Below are 14693 nucleotides of genomic sequence, written 5' to 3'. Positions count from 1 at the left end.
GTAGGAAAGATGGATGAAAGACAAAACATAGATGAAAGAGAAGATGGATGAATAGATAAAAGATCTATCATCTCTCATATATTTGATAAAATATGAAAGGATGGATGTGAATGACTCCCTTCTCTATTTGATATTGGAGAAATGAAAAGAATGATGAATGATGTTTATATAATATTTTTACTAAACTATTCTTTGATAAAAAATATTATTATTATCAATTTATAATATTATTTATATTAAAGAAGTAGAGCAACATATAAATATAATCTTTATAATTTATAATTACATAAAAATTATATAAATATTTAGTTTTGATAAAATTTAATTAAATAAATAATTTTATAAATTAATGATATATGAGTTAATTTATTTATACATATTAATTATATAAATAGTAAATTAACTTATAATTTAATTTAAATGATTAATTAATTTTATACAAATAGTTAACTAAAAAAGTAAATATAAATAGAAAAATAGAAGATAATTTTAATTATTTACTTATAATTATAAAAATTATATATTAAATTTAAAATAATTAGTAACAAAATTTAGAATAAATTATAGAAACATTCTTTCAACTTTAATCTAATTTCACTTATATTCTCTCGACTTTAAAAATATGTCTAACTAGTCCTTTGATTTTTTGAGATGTTTCGCAAATGGCCTTACTATTTATTTTTATTGTCACATGACTACACATGATACTGTCACTTTATAAAATTACTAAACCACTTTTTCCTCACCTCCTCCCTCCACTCCCCTCCTCCACCATCATTGCTATCTCTCCTTCTCCCTCTTCCTCATCCCTTACTTCCCTTCCTCTTCACCTCTTTCTCCTCTCTATCATCCTCTTCCTCCAAGCCCACTTATGAGCCATCTTTCTCTGTCCATTCCTTGTTGACAACCTCTTCTTCCCCTCTTCTTTCTTCTCATCTACTTCTCTTCTTCTTCCTCCTCCTCTAAGCCTATTCATGAGCTCTCCCCCTCCATGGGGACTCCCTCCACCTCCGCTCTTTTCTCGCTAATGACCCTCCTTCCCCTTCCTCCCCTTTCTCCTCATCTCCTCTTTCTCGTCCTCTTCCTCCTCCAATATCGCTCACAAGAACTCCCTCTTTACGGTGGCTCTCTCCACCTCCATCTATTCCTCCCCTTCCTCCTCATATACTTCTCCTCCTCATCCTCCTCCTCTTCCAAACCCACGCACGAACCCTCCCTCTCTTTAGTGGCTCTCTCTACCTCCATCTCTTCTGACAATCCCTCCTTCCCTTCCTCTTCCACATGCCCCCTTGTCCTTCTTATCATCCACCTCCTCTAAGCCTTCTCATGAGCTCTTTCTCTCCATTATGGCTCCCTTTATCTTTGTTTCTTTCTCGCTAGCTACCCCTCCTTCCCCCTTCTCTCCTTCCTTCTCTCCCCCTACCCCTCCTCGTGCTCCTCCTCCTCCAATCCCACCCATCAAGCCTTTAATGCCATCTTCTCCCTCCATGCCAACTTCCATGATCTTGCCCTCTCCCACCTCCATCCCTTCCTTACCAACGACCCCTCCTATATAAGCAAAATATATTTTCGTTCATTAAAATAACAAACTAACATCATTTGTTGGTAAGTGAATGATATGATTATGTTGGAACATAACAAAAATTCGAAGAACTGGTTTAACACTTTTTAAAATCAAAGAAAAAAAGTATAAACAAAATCAAACTAAAAATGAGTGGATGTTCATGTAATTTACCTTAAAATTTAATAGTATAGGATTGATTATATAAATATAATATATAATACAAACACACACAAAGTGAATGAAAAATTGAAGTATTATAATTTAATTAAAAAAATTAATGAGGGATAATGTTATTAATACAGAAACCCAATCCTCACATGCTCCATCATCCTTCTTGTATCTTCTCAATTTGGGAAGATGCAAATTGGTGATCCTAAGTGAATGAGCAATCCCTCATTTTCATACTTTTTAAAACTTTTTGAACCAAACGATGGACGAAAGTTATCCGCTCTTTTAACTCCATCCATCTTCTCTCTCATGACCTGATTAAAATATGATTGTGTTGTGACATTTATGTCCACTCACTGACAAGAAAATTAGCCCTAATAACACAATAAAGCATCAAAATGAAAAATAAAAAAATAATAAAGGGAAAATTGAGGAGGCATCATAACAACAATATATTGGTTGGAGAAGATTTAGTTCAGTAGTTGAATTTGAGGGAGTCATTGTAGATTTACCCATGCAAGATCTCAACTTGGCTAATGGAGAAGCATCAAGCCCGGAAAAACAATTTAATGATCTGATCTAATCCTTGTATACGTTATGTGGACATGCAGGTCACGTGTGATTATTAAGTATATAGATTGGATAGATAAGACGGTTTCAAAAATGGCTGGAGACCTGAAAAATATCAAGAGGATTTGGCCCAGCTTGCAGAGGGATACCCTGTAGCCTACAACATGGGAAAAGATTAGATTTGCAGAAAAGAAAAAAAAAAAGGAATGCTTGTGAATGTAATGGAGTGCTCAGATGCACTTGCTTCATAATAAGTATGACTCAACAACAGTTCGTCCAAACTTCTCTTGGACATCCTTGGGAGTTTCAATCTGCATGGCAAAGATGAGATCAAGCAACATGAAGTTGTGGACATGATAATCAGTTGCAAGAAAGGAAAATTGGTGAGATTAGAGTCAGGAATATTCAACTTACAGCATTCAGTGCTTTGAAAAGAGCCTTCATGACATTTAGCGGGTTCCTTGAGCCAATGATCTGCAAGAAAACTGAGCATTAATGCCGTCTGCAATCGAAAAGTGACAGGAACACAAGTTTTTCATTAGCAGCAGTGAACCTTTGACTTGACATTGCTGAAACCAGCCAACCGTAGGACAGTTTCAACAGTTTTGCTTGCTGCTGACATCCCACTCCTCATTGGACCAGGCCAGAGGTATACCTAACAGCAGTGTCAACAAAAAGGGATGAACTTAAAACATCAAACCTGACTGACAGACAATAAATTGAATAAGAAAACAGGGTGGATGTGCACCTTGGTTTTCTCATATGTCATATGGATTGCATGAGCAATAGTATGCCCTTCATATCGCTCAATGTAATGAAGATTCTGGAAGCATTTCTCATATGCCTGAGGATTAGAAGGAAAACAGAAATCAGGGTTCTCATCTGTAACCATAACAGACCAAATGGCAAAAGCCCTTAGCATACGCCCATATGAAAAGAGATCTTAAGTTTATCAATATTTCAATACTGTTGAGGGGGGGGTGGGGGATGGGGGGAGTACAAAGAGGCGCGCACACATGAATTTTCCATTACATATGCCAAGTAGCAATCCATGTTAGAGTTCAAGTATTACCTGGATTCTTAAGATAGATTTATGATTCAGGTTAAGTGAATGCATTTAATGGCACCAACTATACAAGCACCTTGGGTCATCACCCTATACCCGGAAGTCTCTATTGTTTTCTTTGTTTGTTAAGCCTTGTTGGGACTTCCTAAATCAAACTGCAATTGTAGTTTATCAACCAATTATGACATCTCTTCTTCCCCGCTTGATGAAAGTGCCTACTATATAAAGGCGGATGCTTAAAATCTTGATTAAAAGGTAGGTGGAATCATTTGGCCCATGCCTCATATCTGTTCTTTTCTTCTTTCACAATATTGGCATAAACTGCAGTGGTGATAAAGTTTGTGAGTTCTAATGCATCCACATAGGGAGTTGATTACAGACTGCAATAAATGTAGAGGGTGATATTTATTAAGTTCAAGTTTACACATCCGCCACAGCCTAGTTTCAATTGCTTGCCAGAAGTGCATGTGACATCGCATTATGAAGATTATGGTTTTTGTTTGCACATGGTAAACCTGTCTAAAACCAATTTACTAATATAGATCTGAGTTTTCTTTTTCTCACTCGTGAATAATATAATTTGGCTCTGAATATCTCCCATTCCACACATGCATTTGCATGTAAATATTCACTAGTTTATGAATGAAATAAAGAAAATAGGGTCCAGCAACAATCAAAGTGAACCAGTGTAAGCTTTGCTACTAGACAATATAGAGCAGCAATTGAGCACAGGACAGCCACTAAAACAAGATAGAGGACGAGTGAAATTGAAGTGTGCTGATTTAAGGTTTTATGCATGCCATGAAAAAAGCACAAAATACCTTATTGCAAAGAAACAAGCTAACATGTTAAACAAGCAAAAACTCAATTCTATTAACATATATGCATTCAAATTTTATAGCTATATAAATCTAGAAAGACTTCAAACTCATACCCTTTGAATAGCAATCTTAGCCGTTGGAGCTTTGGCTTTAGCAAAACCCACAACTCCATGGTAGTTTCCAGTAGCAAGCAATGCAGTGTACTTCACCACTTGCCCTCCCTGAAATAGAAATAAATAAGAAACATAACAAAGAAATGAATCACCTCTAGTCAAAGAGGGAAGTGAAAGAGAAATCACCTTTGTAACTTTACACGTCCGATTTACATCAATTATCTTCACATCAAAGCCCTGTATTGATTGGTAAAAAAAATGACTTGTATATCAAGACAAGGTATAACTTGCAGAGTTGCCAGCAATAAAAAAAAAGAAAAAGAAAAAGAAAAAAGGCAGATTGAAGTACAAACTACAACTGTATCTTTTCAGGAAACTATTTTGTAAGACCATATGCTACAAATAACATGTATAAGAGGATAAACATGTAACAATTTTCCGTTTTTGCTTATTAATGATGAGTATCAATGTAAGAAGAGAGACTTAGATCTTTTGAGCAAAATTCAGAATGCAATGTATATATCATTGAGAAGACATAATATGGCATAATACACACCACCTTTGTATGTCCATATCTACTCATTATGAATGTCAGAACAGGCACGTGGTACAGATTTGATTTGCATGGGGAGGAAATAAAAATAGTGATTGGACTTCACGGGGATGATGCCAATAAATCACCTTTGACCATCAAGAAGAGTTTACGTCACTCAAAAAGATGTAATTATTCATGTGAGTTATTAAAATTTTGGTGGATCAATGGAGGGTAAGGGATATGGGGGGCACTTGACATGGCTAGGTTGATAAAGAAGTATACACGAAAAAGATAACATAGAGAAAGCCTGTAAAGATAAATAAATGCTCTCATGAAAGGATCCTTCCCCTCATTATATTGTTTGCAAAGGCTTAGCTGGTGGATCCAAAGGAACTCCGATGAAACAGCTTCAAATCTGCTCCATGGCTATCCTCACAATACAAAATTTTACCACAAAAGGCATGCTAGTTCATGATATCAAAAAATTCCATTAGTGCCCCAAGTATGTGGCCAATAAATCGAAACTATTTGAGGTTGTCCATCCTGAGTTCTTAAGCAAAAGCTTTTCAAAAATGAATTTTACTCCAAGGGTTCCCATCAGAAAGGACTATTAATCAAAAGTCACAAAAATTTGGACAGAAATAACGAATGCCAAAACCAAGTCCTAACTGAGCATCAAGTTCTTAGCAACTCCTGTATAAGCTAGTATGTTGGGGGCCAGTATGCCCCAAGAATGGCCAAACCAGGCTGGAACAGATTCCGAACTGTAGAAACAGAGAGGTACCACCTGGTATTGCTAGGGATGGGCTGTTAAAGTGTGGTTTTGCTTGTTCTCCACCATTTCAACATGGTGACGACAATCAAGAGAGTGGTGGAGGTGCTTAAACTGGATTTCGCACAATTAGAAATCCAATCTAGCAATTTTACGGCAGCCCAAATTTCTAGCTTGGTTAATGTCTCTCTCCATCCTTTTTTAAATCTTTCCAAGGCCGAGATTAGACCATGGTAAGATTAAAACATGATCACTTTTGCTCAATAGTATCATACATGTACTTTCTTTGCTCACTAGTCAAATCAGTACTAATAGTAGACTCTTTCATATAGAATGTTGGTAATCTTCGGCATTATCATTAATTCAATGATATCCAACAATTTAATTGCATTTTAATTATCAAGTTTTACATAAATATGTTTTGAATGCATTTCTTAATTTTGAGTTAGGTGACATTATGTAATAAACTAGTAATACAAAAAGTTTAGCACATATCAAATAGGATGACCATGGAGAGGGGAGAGGAAGACAATTTGGAGGCCGCCACAATTTTCCGTAGGCATATCGGCTATATCAAAGCATGCTGGTTGATACCCTTTATCAAGACAATTCACAGTATGATGCATATGTATGGGCTACATCCATACAATATTAATGCTTGAAATTTGAATCCTTGGCACATTAATGATACCAATTTTGGGGCTCCTGATGCCCTATACCAACCCATGGTACAACTGTTGTCTCAATACCAACCATGTAACATGTGTTGATAACGAGGTGCCATACCAACCCAACTTGTACCAATGAATTACTGGCACAGGGTCCCTGGTCCTGTACCAAGACTGAAAACATTGATGTAAACCACTCAATATTAGCTTAGCTTAGAACTTAGATGTCCCATTTGATAGGCCAAAAAGGGCCAGCCTGCAATAATCCTCCATTAGTGGAAGAACTCATACTCAAGCTTTTAGTTTCTTATAACAATCCTTTCAGCCTCTTCTTGCACAAACCAAGCAGCTTTAGTTGGCAACTTGTTCACCCACTTCATGGGCAAGGACATAACGGTCAACCACTCTTTGACCAATAAAAGATTCAAGTTGCATGCCACAAGGAATTGGAGAGGATGCAAGCCAGAAGTTGACATGAGAGCAGATAACTTCTTTTGTGGTCATATAGATCTAATCAAAATTTACAAACGAAAAATGTATGTGTCCCAAATTTCAATTGTCCAATGGAATGATCAATTTCTTGTATTGCTTTTTAGCGTGCACAACAAGGATCCTTTCTTTGTGCAAATTACCATTACCATGTTTTTTCTATATATTGACTTGCCCTTCAATTGTACTCAGCTACTATATACCTTGTGGTACTTTTTTTGATCTTTGGATGGATTTCTTCAATTAATGCTCCTGTTCTTTCAACCAGAGTCTTTGTGTCATCAGTACTATGTTGTTTACAGGGAAGAAGCAATAGATTTAGATCACAGTATGATTTGTTTCATTCAAAGAAAAATTTTAAATCTATTAGACAAAGAATTATAAGAGTCAGCTTGGTGCAATATATGCTGCAGACAATCACCAGATTCCAGTAATTTCCCAAGACTTTCATTAATCTTCAATTTGCTCAACTGCTTCTTTATAGTAAAACTATTTCCATTTTCTTAACTATGGTTAGACACCTTGTTATAGCATATTGTATAGCACAGTTGAGTAGCTTAACCCATGAAATGTTGGGACTCCTATTGCTTTGTATTTTTGTAGAATAACCATGAACGGATAAATGGAAAGATTTTGGGAAACGTGAAGGAGAAATTTATGCAATCAAGTACTCTAAACCATATGTAGTTCATCTATACAACCAAGCCTTCCAATTATAAATCTAATAACCTAACAGAGAGGAAAAGGGTATGAGTCAAGTATGTATTTGAAATTGACGAATAAAAATTTCCTAAACATATCATTTACACCACCTTTCATATAATCTTATTCAACAATTTAAGTCCTTGGGGGAGGGGGGCAGTCCTAGCCGTCCCATCCTGTTCTTTTGGGATTCCGACACCAGAGATAGGTGCAGGACCCCGAAACCCACTTCCGACCTCGGTCTCGGCCATCCGTCTTCATCCCGGCCGGATCAGAAGCCGACATAGCTGTCCTGGTCGTGCCCTTTTTTTTGGCCAAATGTCGATGCCAGTGATGCTTTGAATGGGCCATTTGTCGTCGGAGGGAGAAGAATGAAAGAGAAGGGGTACTAACCTCTTCCTTTTTTTGCTGACGAGTTGGCATTGGCATCATTGCCGAAGGGAGCACAGTCTTCTCCCTTTGATTCTACTTTTTCAAGAGGAAATCATGTTGAGAGGGAGGACAACTTAGGAAGGGGAAGGGAGGAGAGAGAGGGGCAAGGAGGGAGGCCGTCGGATTTTACGACGAAGAGCCAAGCCAACCGAGAGGCCAGAGAGGGAGAAGGGAGGTGATAGGACCGGAGGCGGTGGCCAAAGGAAAGGAAATAGGGCCTTCGGGCTCTCGTGAGGCCGTTCAGGATTTAGGGCAAATCCTAGAGCATATGCACGGTGGATAACGTGCAATCAGGAATAGGAGAAAATCATGGGGTAGTGTGGTGTGTTAACAGGCATGGGATTTGACACGGTCCAATTGTACCAAATGCGTGCAACAGGGAGGCCGCACCAAAGGCCTCGTTCTCATCTTACAAAAAAAGAAGGGCTTGTCCTCATGCCCATGACTCCATTTTGCACTAGCACACCGGACTAATTTTATTATGCCCGTGACTTTACTTGATCTTCGTGCCCATGCACTCAATTGTGATATTTTTCTCGGCATATGAATAATTATATATATAAAAGAGTGTCCCAAGCATATACCAGGATGCCCAATCGGGGCATCCCGTTCCGGACAAAAACCGGGACGCTCCCGCCCCACGGGATTAAAACCTTTGATCTTATTTACCCTGCAAAAAAAAGGACATAGATAAGTATGCCCCTAATAGGATTACAGCAAAGCAAATAAAGTGGAACCACACCTTTCAAAGTGTCATGCATTTGCTGAATACCCTGATTACTAGATCATAAAAAGATTAATAGGACCTGTATCAGCTATGAATCAAACTGGAAGGCATGAAGAGCTCCGGGTAAAAGGTCAATATGAGTTGATATGAAAGGGACGGTGTTTTAAGATTATAAAAGGTCATACATCAAGAAAATAAATTGAAAGAGATCCATCTGAAAAGGTTCTGACATTTTAAGTGCATATTAGGTATGGCCTTTCAATAAGGCACTCATTATAAGGACAGAACAGAAAATATTAATGTAAAATTATTCAGAAATGATAAAGGGCCAAGTAGGACGCATATAATCAAGCAAATTTATGGATGGGGATGCAAGCAGACAAGAAGACAGACAGCATCTAGATGCACATATGAAAGTTCTTGATGTAAAAATCATGAGATGACTTCTTGATGTTAAAAAAAAAAAATCTTATATTTTATAATAAATCCTTTTATAAAGCCCCACATGTGAAATTAATGATTGTCCTTAATAGTTGGAAACATCAACATGTTCAGTTTGATGCACTACATTACTTTATCAAGGTGAGAAGTTTTGAATAATCTGTAAGTATGATACTGCAACTCCACAACTAATATGAATTCCAACTAATAATGCTATAAGAATAAATCAACTAGAAAATGACTAAGGACATGTTGGTTGGGTAAAAGTGGAGGAAGTTGAAGTTGCCCGCTTCAGGCACTTCGGAGTTTGGACCCTCCCCCATCCAAAGCCACTAAAGTGGGTTTACATTTATAACCCACTGCACTGGGTAGAAGTCTCACTTCCAACTGAACTACATTTCAGCAGTCACTTCAGGCAACCCAACAGCTTAAAGTGCTCAGTTCTGGAAAACTCCACTTCAGTAGACCCACTTTCTAGAAATCAAACATGCCTAAACGCAATAGAATATTAATGCCCGAAAGTGAGGACATGGTGATTTTGCATAATTTATAACAGGTTGATAGCACTTTATGCTTTTAAATGGACATGATAGAAATTTGGTGATTTGAGATATCTTTGAATGTTCATTTCTTTCCTTACAATCGGTGAAAGATTATTTCAGAAAAAGATAACAACAGCTCTAAGAAGATAATAGAAATATAGGTGATCAAGAAAATAAAAGGGCATACATGGCCAAATGGCAATGCTAAAAGAAAATGATTAAATACAAAATTAATGAAATGGTTGCTCCATTTACGTAAAAGGGATTTAAATTTTTACTAGTTCCAAATTTTGCATATGAGGCAGAAATTTTATATCCTCTTTAAGTCAAGAATCAACCTATCAATAACTTCATGAAACCCTGTACTTCCAAAAGTCTCATCGGATCCCATGAAAAATTAAATTCCATTTATTTAGCAGCTTAATCATTTGCTGGCTGGTCCCAGGAAAACAGCCAACTCTCAACACCTTCAGCAGATCAAATAGGTAAATGGGCACCAAAAAAGGTCTCATAAAAAATCAAGACTGAACAAAAGGTTTGTCTTTGTCTCCCCCACTTCCATATATATCACATCCCTCTCTAAAACAACTTAATCATGAATAAGACACTGACACAAAGATATTGATCAAACGAATGCCTGAATTTTCTAAGCCACCAGTTGGTTCCTCACTTCTTCTATGCCATTTATCTTCCATCCAAAGAATAGATTAGAATGGTCTAACAACAGGGTGTTCCAATGTTCCCCAAGCATGGCCAAGAAATTTCCCTATTCCTGACAACCTTTTCCTCCTTTGTAGAGTAGATAGTAGGAGCCTCACAATATCCTTTTTTTTATAATCCCAGATCAACTGTTCATAAGTATCTATAATTGAGTCATCAAGATGCTCAGTTCTGTGAAGCTAATCTATTTTAACAAGCATAGGCAGCACAGACAAGGAAAGAGAGTATGCCACTGAAAAGTAAAGAAAGAATTTACAATCACTTCCACCCTAAAGTTAGACACACGAAGCAACCATCTTCTAATCATTTAAGGATATAGATGCAAATCTAGTTCCTAGAATAAATTTAGGAAAGCATATTGATCAGTTACAGCACATAGCTTTTATGCACAGCTTATCTGCAACTATACACCATCAGACTGATTATAAATATCCATATGAGCTTTTTAAGTAATTTAAAAATAAAGGGAACAATGATAAGGGCATAATACAAATATACAGAAAGCATACTCCTCAGAAGCTAAATAACTATTTTGCTTGTGATGTAAGCTTCGTAAAGATGCCAGCACTTACTTTTTGATAGAGAGGTCTTCTTTTCTTTTCTGTCAAAGAATTTCTCTCCTCTACCAGCTCTTTGATTTCCTCCTCCAGAACCCTGCCTTTCTTTCCAAATATATGATCCAGTTCTGCTAGCTTCTCCTCAATCCTTTTCTCAATGGCATTGAGTTTCTCCAATAGTAAATCATCCTTCTCTTTTGTTTCAGAGAAATCTTCATCATCTTCCTCAAGACTAGCTCCTTGAATCATTTCCTTTTCCCTTTCAAATCCAGCATTATCCACCAGATCATCAGGAGAACCAACTTGCTGATGTTGGATAACTCCAAAATTTGCAGGATTGTTTGGGTCATAGGCCTCCTTGCACTCCATCAACCTCACAGCTCGATTGAGCTTCTGTAGCAGAATAAATCTGTCCTTTGTTTCAGTGGTTTCCTTCAAGCAATTCATCAAATCACCAATAACCTTGTACTCCAGTGGCAGTCTCAAATGTCGCCGCTCAAATTTGTCAATTTTCGTCATCCATTTATGAGCTTCATCAAGAGTTTCTGTTACATAATTACAAACATGTAAATGAGTTACCACCAAGCAAATATCAGAGAAGATGTAGCCAATTTTACTACAGGGTGCAAAATTCACTAGCAATGCCGGATGAGAGAACAAATGAGGGAAGGCAACTCAAGTCATCGAGATATATTACTATCAGTATAAAAATGTGGGATGCTTGCATCTCATTTAACAATGATGCAAACCAGGAACATTCAGAAAAGAGTAATATAAAGTTATAAATGCCTTGTCTACTAAATGATTCACCTTAGACATGTTCTACATGTATTATTAAACCCACTAAATTCCAATTAACATCGAACATTCTCCCAAAAAGAATGCTGATGAACAGTTACTTTAAGCAACTGACTAAGCTTTAATATTTGAATATCAAACACTCACGATAAGATGCTTAAAGCCAGTCAATTCAGCTACACAGCCAAGAAACCTGCAAGATATGAGGACGTGGAGGTAACACATATTTACAGACTAACGGGAAAAAAACTAGGTGGAATGCAAATGTTCTATTATGAATCAACAACTAAGATGTGAAAGTGTATCGCAAACAACCAGGAATTATGCAGGTGGGAAGGGATTCAAAAAATTTAGTATCACTGTACATCATATTCCCATGCTTGTCTCTTTGCTCGACATCATATGTATCTCTCTCTGCATCATCTTTAACAACACCCTAGGACCTCAAAAACCAACAAGCACCCAGTGCTGAAAACATAGTTGCTGAAAAACCACCGCAGAAAAAGCTTATTTCTAATTGATTCTCACATTTGTTATCCTTAGTTTAATGTCACAAGATTCAGTGATTTGAGCCAATAGAACAAGAAATAGCAACCATAACTATCCTTGCCCCAACTACATAGGCTCAGCACCAAATACCCTCATGCAACATTCACTCTTCTCACTTAATAAAGCCGTATATCAGAAATTAACTTGAAGTTCTTCTAACACTCATTCTTGGATGACTTGCATTCGCAGCTTGTCGGGAGCTGGAAAAACAAAAGTTGCACTTCCTTCCCAACCAAAGAACAAATGATTTAATAAATAAATAAAACTAAAGCTTTGCAAATTAAATGAAAAAGTGGAACTATGCAGCTACCCTTCACGAAGAGAAGCAGACTCGTCCTCGGCACACCCAAACACACACTCGTTTACCCTCCAAGCCTTCAATTTTTCTAATAATAAGCAAATAGGCCATTCAAATGGTCAGGTGTTTGTATCAAAGCGACAAGATTTCTTTCTCCTATCGAACTCTTGCCACAGTGCATCAAGGATTTAATTCCCAAATTTAGAAAAAAGAAATAACAAAAGATGGCATTATTGTTCCTGTACCAGCCTCGGCGAAGTTCTTGAGCAACTCGGCATGCCGCTTGCACTTCTTCTCGAACTCATCAGCGCGCTTCTTCACCTCGTCAGGGGAGAAGCGCTGGTCGTCATCGCTCTCGGAGTCGGTGGGCTCCCAGAACTGATCGATATTGTCGAGATCCTTGACCTTCTTCTTCTCCAGCTTCTCTATGAGCGGGACCACCCCCATGTAGTCCTCTTCTTCTTCCTCCTCGTCGACCTCCACCCCAGCCTTCCTCTTCTCCTCTCTCTCCCGCTGCTTCTCTCTCTCCACCTCAGCCAGCAGCTCCTGGACCACCCGGTCGCCCATCACCGCGTTGGCCGAGAAGCGCCGGGCGCGCTGAGGTTCCTCGTTTAGCGGAAAAAGGAGGGACCGGGTCAAAGGCCTCCTCGCGGCGGCGTTGGGAAGTTGGGAGAGCGAGCGGACAGAGACGAGGCGAGCCAACGGGGCCCTGAGGGCTTTACTTGCAGTGGTTATTGCGGCCATCTCTTGTTCGACCGATTGCGCCACAGAAGAAACGGAGGCAGCGGCAGCAGCTGCTTGACCGCCAGCCTAAACCATGGGAGAAGAGGGGAGGGAAGGGAAGGGAGACGGAGATATATACAAGGTGTTCGACGGAATGGAGGCGTGCTCGAAGAGAGCCGACGGCGCGGCGGTGGGAGCTGTGGGCGGCCTGCCGGGGGTCACGGGATGAAGCGGGTCGCAGACGGAAGGAGCATTCCGAGCGAGCTAGCTTGAGCGAAGCTCGTGGCTTGGATTCCGATTTAGAAATCGTAGACGTTTGAAGCTTAATCCAACGGCCAGGATTTAAACGTTGACAGCTGTGATGCGTTAGGATGCATGGCCAGGCTAACCCGCAAAACCTCCCGAGTCCGAAAATGCGAGTCACCTTTGCTATCTTGTTTGTTCTGAAATGTCTCTGAATAGAGCTGGATCAGGTATTTCTTTCGGTTATGTATTTAAAACCAATAAAAGTTACGCTGCAGTGCATGTGTACAGGAATAATTACAATCAAAAACTATAGATGATCATAAATTTTAGATCAAAAGGGTTATCATATGATCATTGGCAATTGATGCCATTCTCATACGAGTGATAAATTTTTGAGCAAGGACAGAATCAAGAACCTGAGGTTGCATTTGGTAGCTGACAATCTATCCAAATTGTCGGTAATTTAACATGGACCCATCACATTACTGCATTTGGTATGTCTTTTAAGTGACCATCCGGCTTGCCTCCTAAGAGGCAATCTGAATTATCTTCAAGAGGGATGGCTATCCAGATTATCATCGATTTGATAAGATTGCAATAATTTTTTTTTGACAAAACTACCCTCAAAAAAATTATCGTGCTTTTTCTTCCTACGACACTTCCCTTCTCTCTCCCTTCACCATCTAGCATCACAAGCCCTAGCCACCCAAACCTCCATCTCTTACATCCCTTCCTGTCAAATCGTCACCATTTGGTCCACTCTAGTCATCACCGATGACCTCTTCCCACCGTGCCAATAAGTAATCTTTTTTTCTTTCTTTCTGATCATTATTTTTTTTTCTTTTTTTGGATGCATTGTCTCTGTGAGCGTCGATGCTTTTTGGGGGGAATGGGTTGTCTTTGTGAGCATCGATCGATGGTGCGCATACTAATGAACCACCTTGAGCTGGGGGTGCTTGTACTGATGGGCAACAGAGCTGGATGAGGCAGCGGTGGGGTGCGAGCCTGAGGATGCTTTGCTCTCACGGGTGGCAGACGAGACTCCGATGAGGACAGAGTTGAAGGCAGGGGATGTGGGCGCAGTGGAGGCAGGAGAAGAGGGCCGATGAGTGTGGTGAGGATGGGGAGGTCGAGAGAGACATTGTCTGTCGGTGTCGAGGAGGGACGGATACGGGCGGGAGGAGGGGGAGGT

At 39.0% G+C, this 14693-nt stretch overlaps 1 protein-coding gene across 4 annotated transcripts in view; it reads right to left on the bottom strand.

Moving 5' to 3' along the window:
• Positions 1-13669, bottom strand: part of LOC105061118 (uncharacterized) — a 21036-nt gene extending 7367 nt beyond the window's left edge. The window contains exons 1-9 of one of the 4 annotated variants that reach the window (XR_012135359.1): positions 12778-13669; positions 10903-11432; positions 4489-4539; positions 4303-4410; positions 3051-3146; positions 2856-2957; positions 2717-2776; positions 2547-2613; positions 2245-2452 (exon numbers count right to left, since the gene is read on the bottom strand). Coding sequence is in view for 1 of the 4 variants with exons in the window: in XM_073245648.1 (XP_073101749.1) it covers positions 2548-2613; positions 2717-2776; positions 2856-2957; positions 3051-3146; positions 4303-4410; positions 4489-4539; positions 10903-11432; positions 12778-13276 (1512 nt within the window). In the remaining 3 variants the exon portion in view is untranslated. Of the gene's footprint in view, positions 1-2244; positions 2460-2546; positions 2614-2716; positions 2777-2855; positions 2958-3050; positions 3147-4302; positions 4411-4488; positions 4540-10902; positions 11433-12777 lie in introns of all 4 variants that reach the window. The other 3 variants (XR_012135358.1, XR_012135357.1, XM_073245648.1) reach the window with 3 other exon arrangements.
• Between the last annotated feature and the right edge of the window lie 1024 nt (positions 13670-14693).

This window comes from Elaeis guineensis, chromosome 11 (assembly GCF_000442705.2).
Source record: "Elaeis guineensis isolate ETL-2024a chromosome 11, EG11, whole genome shotgun sequence".
NCBI lineage: Eukaryota > Viridiplantae > Streptophyta > Magnoliopsida > Arecales > Arecaceae > Elaeis > Elaeis guineensis.
The sequence above is the reverse complement of the archived record's forward strand: the minus strand, read 5'-3'. Positions and strand labels throughout refer to the sequence as shown.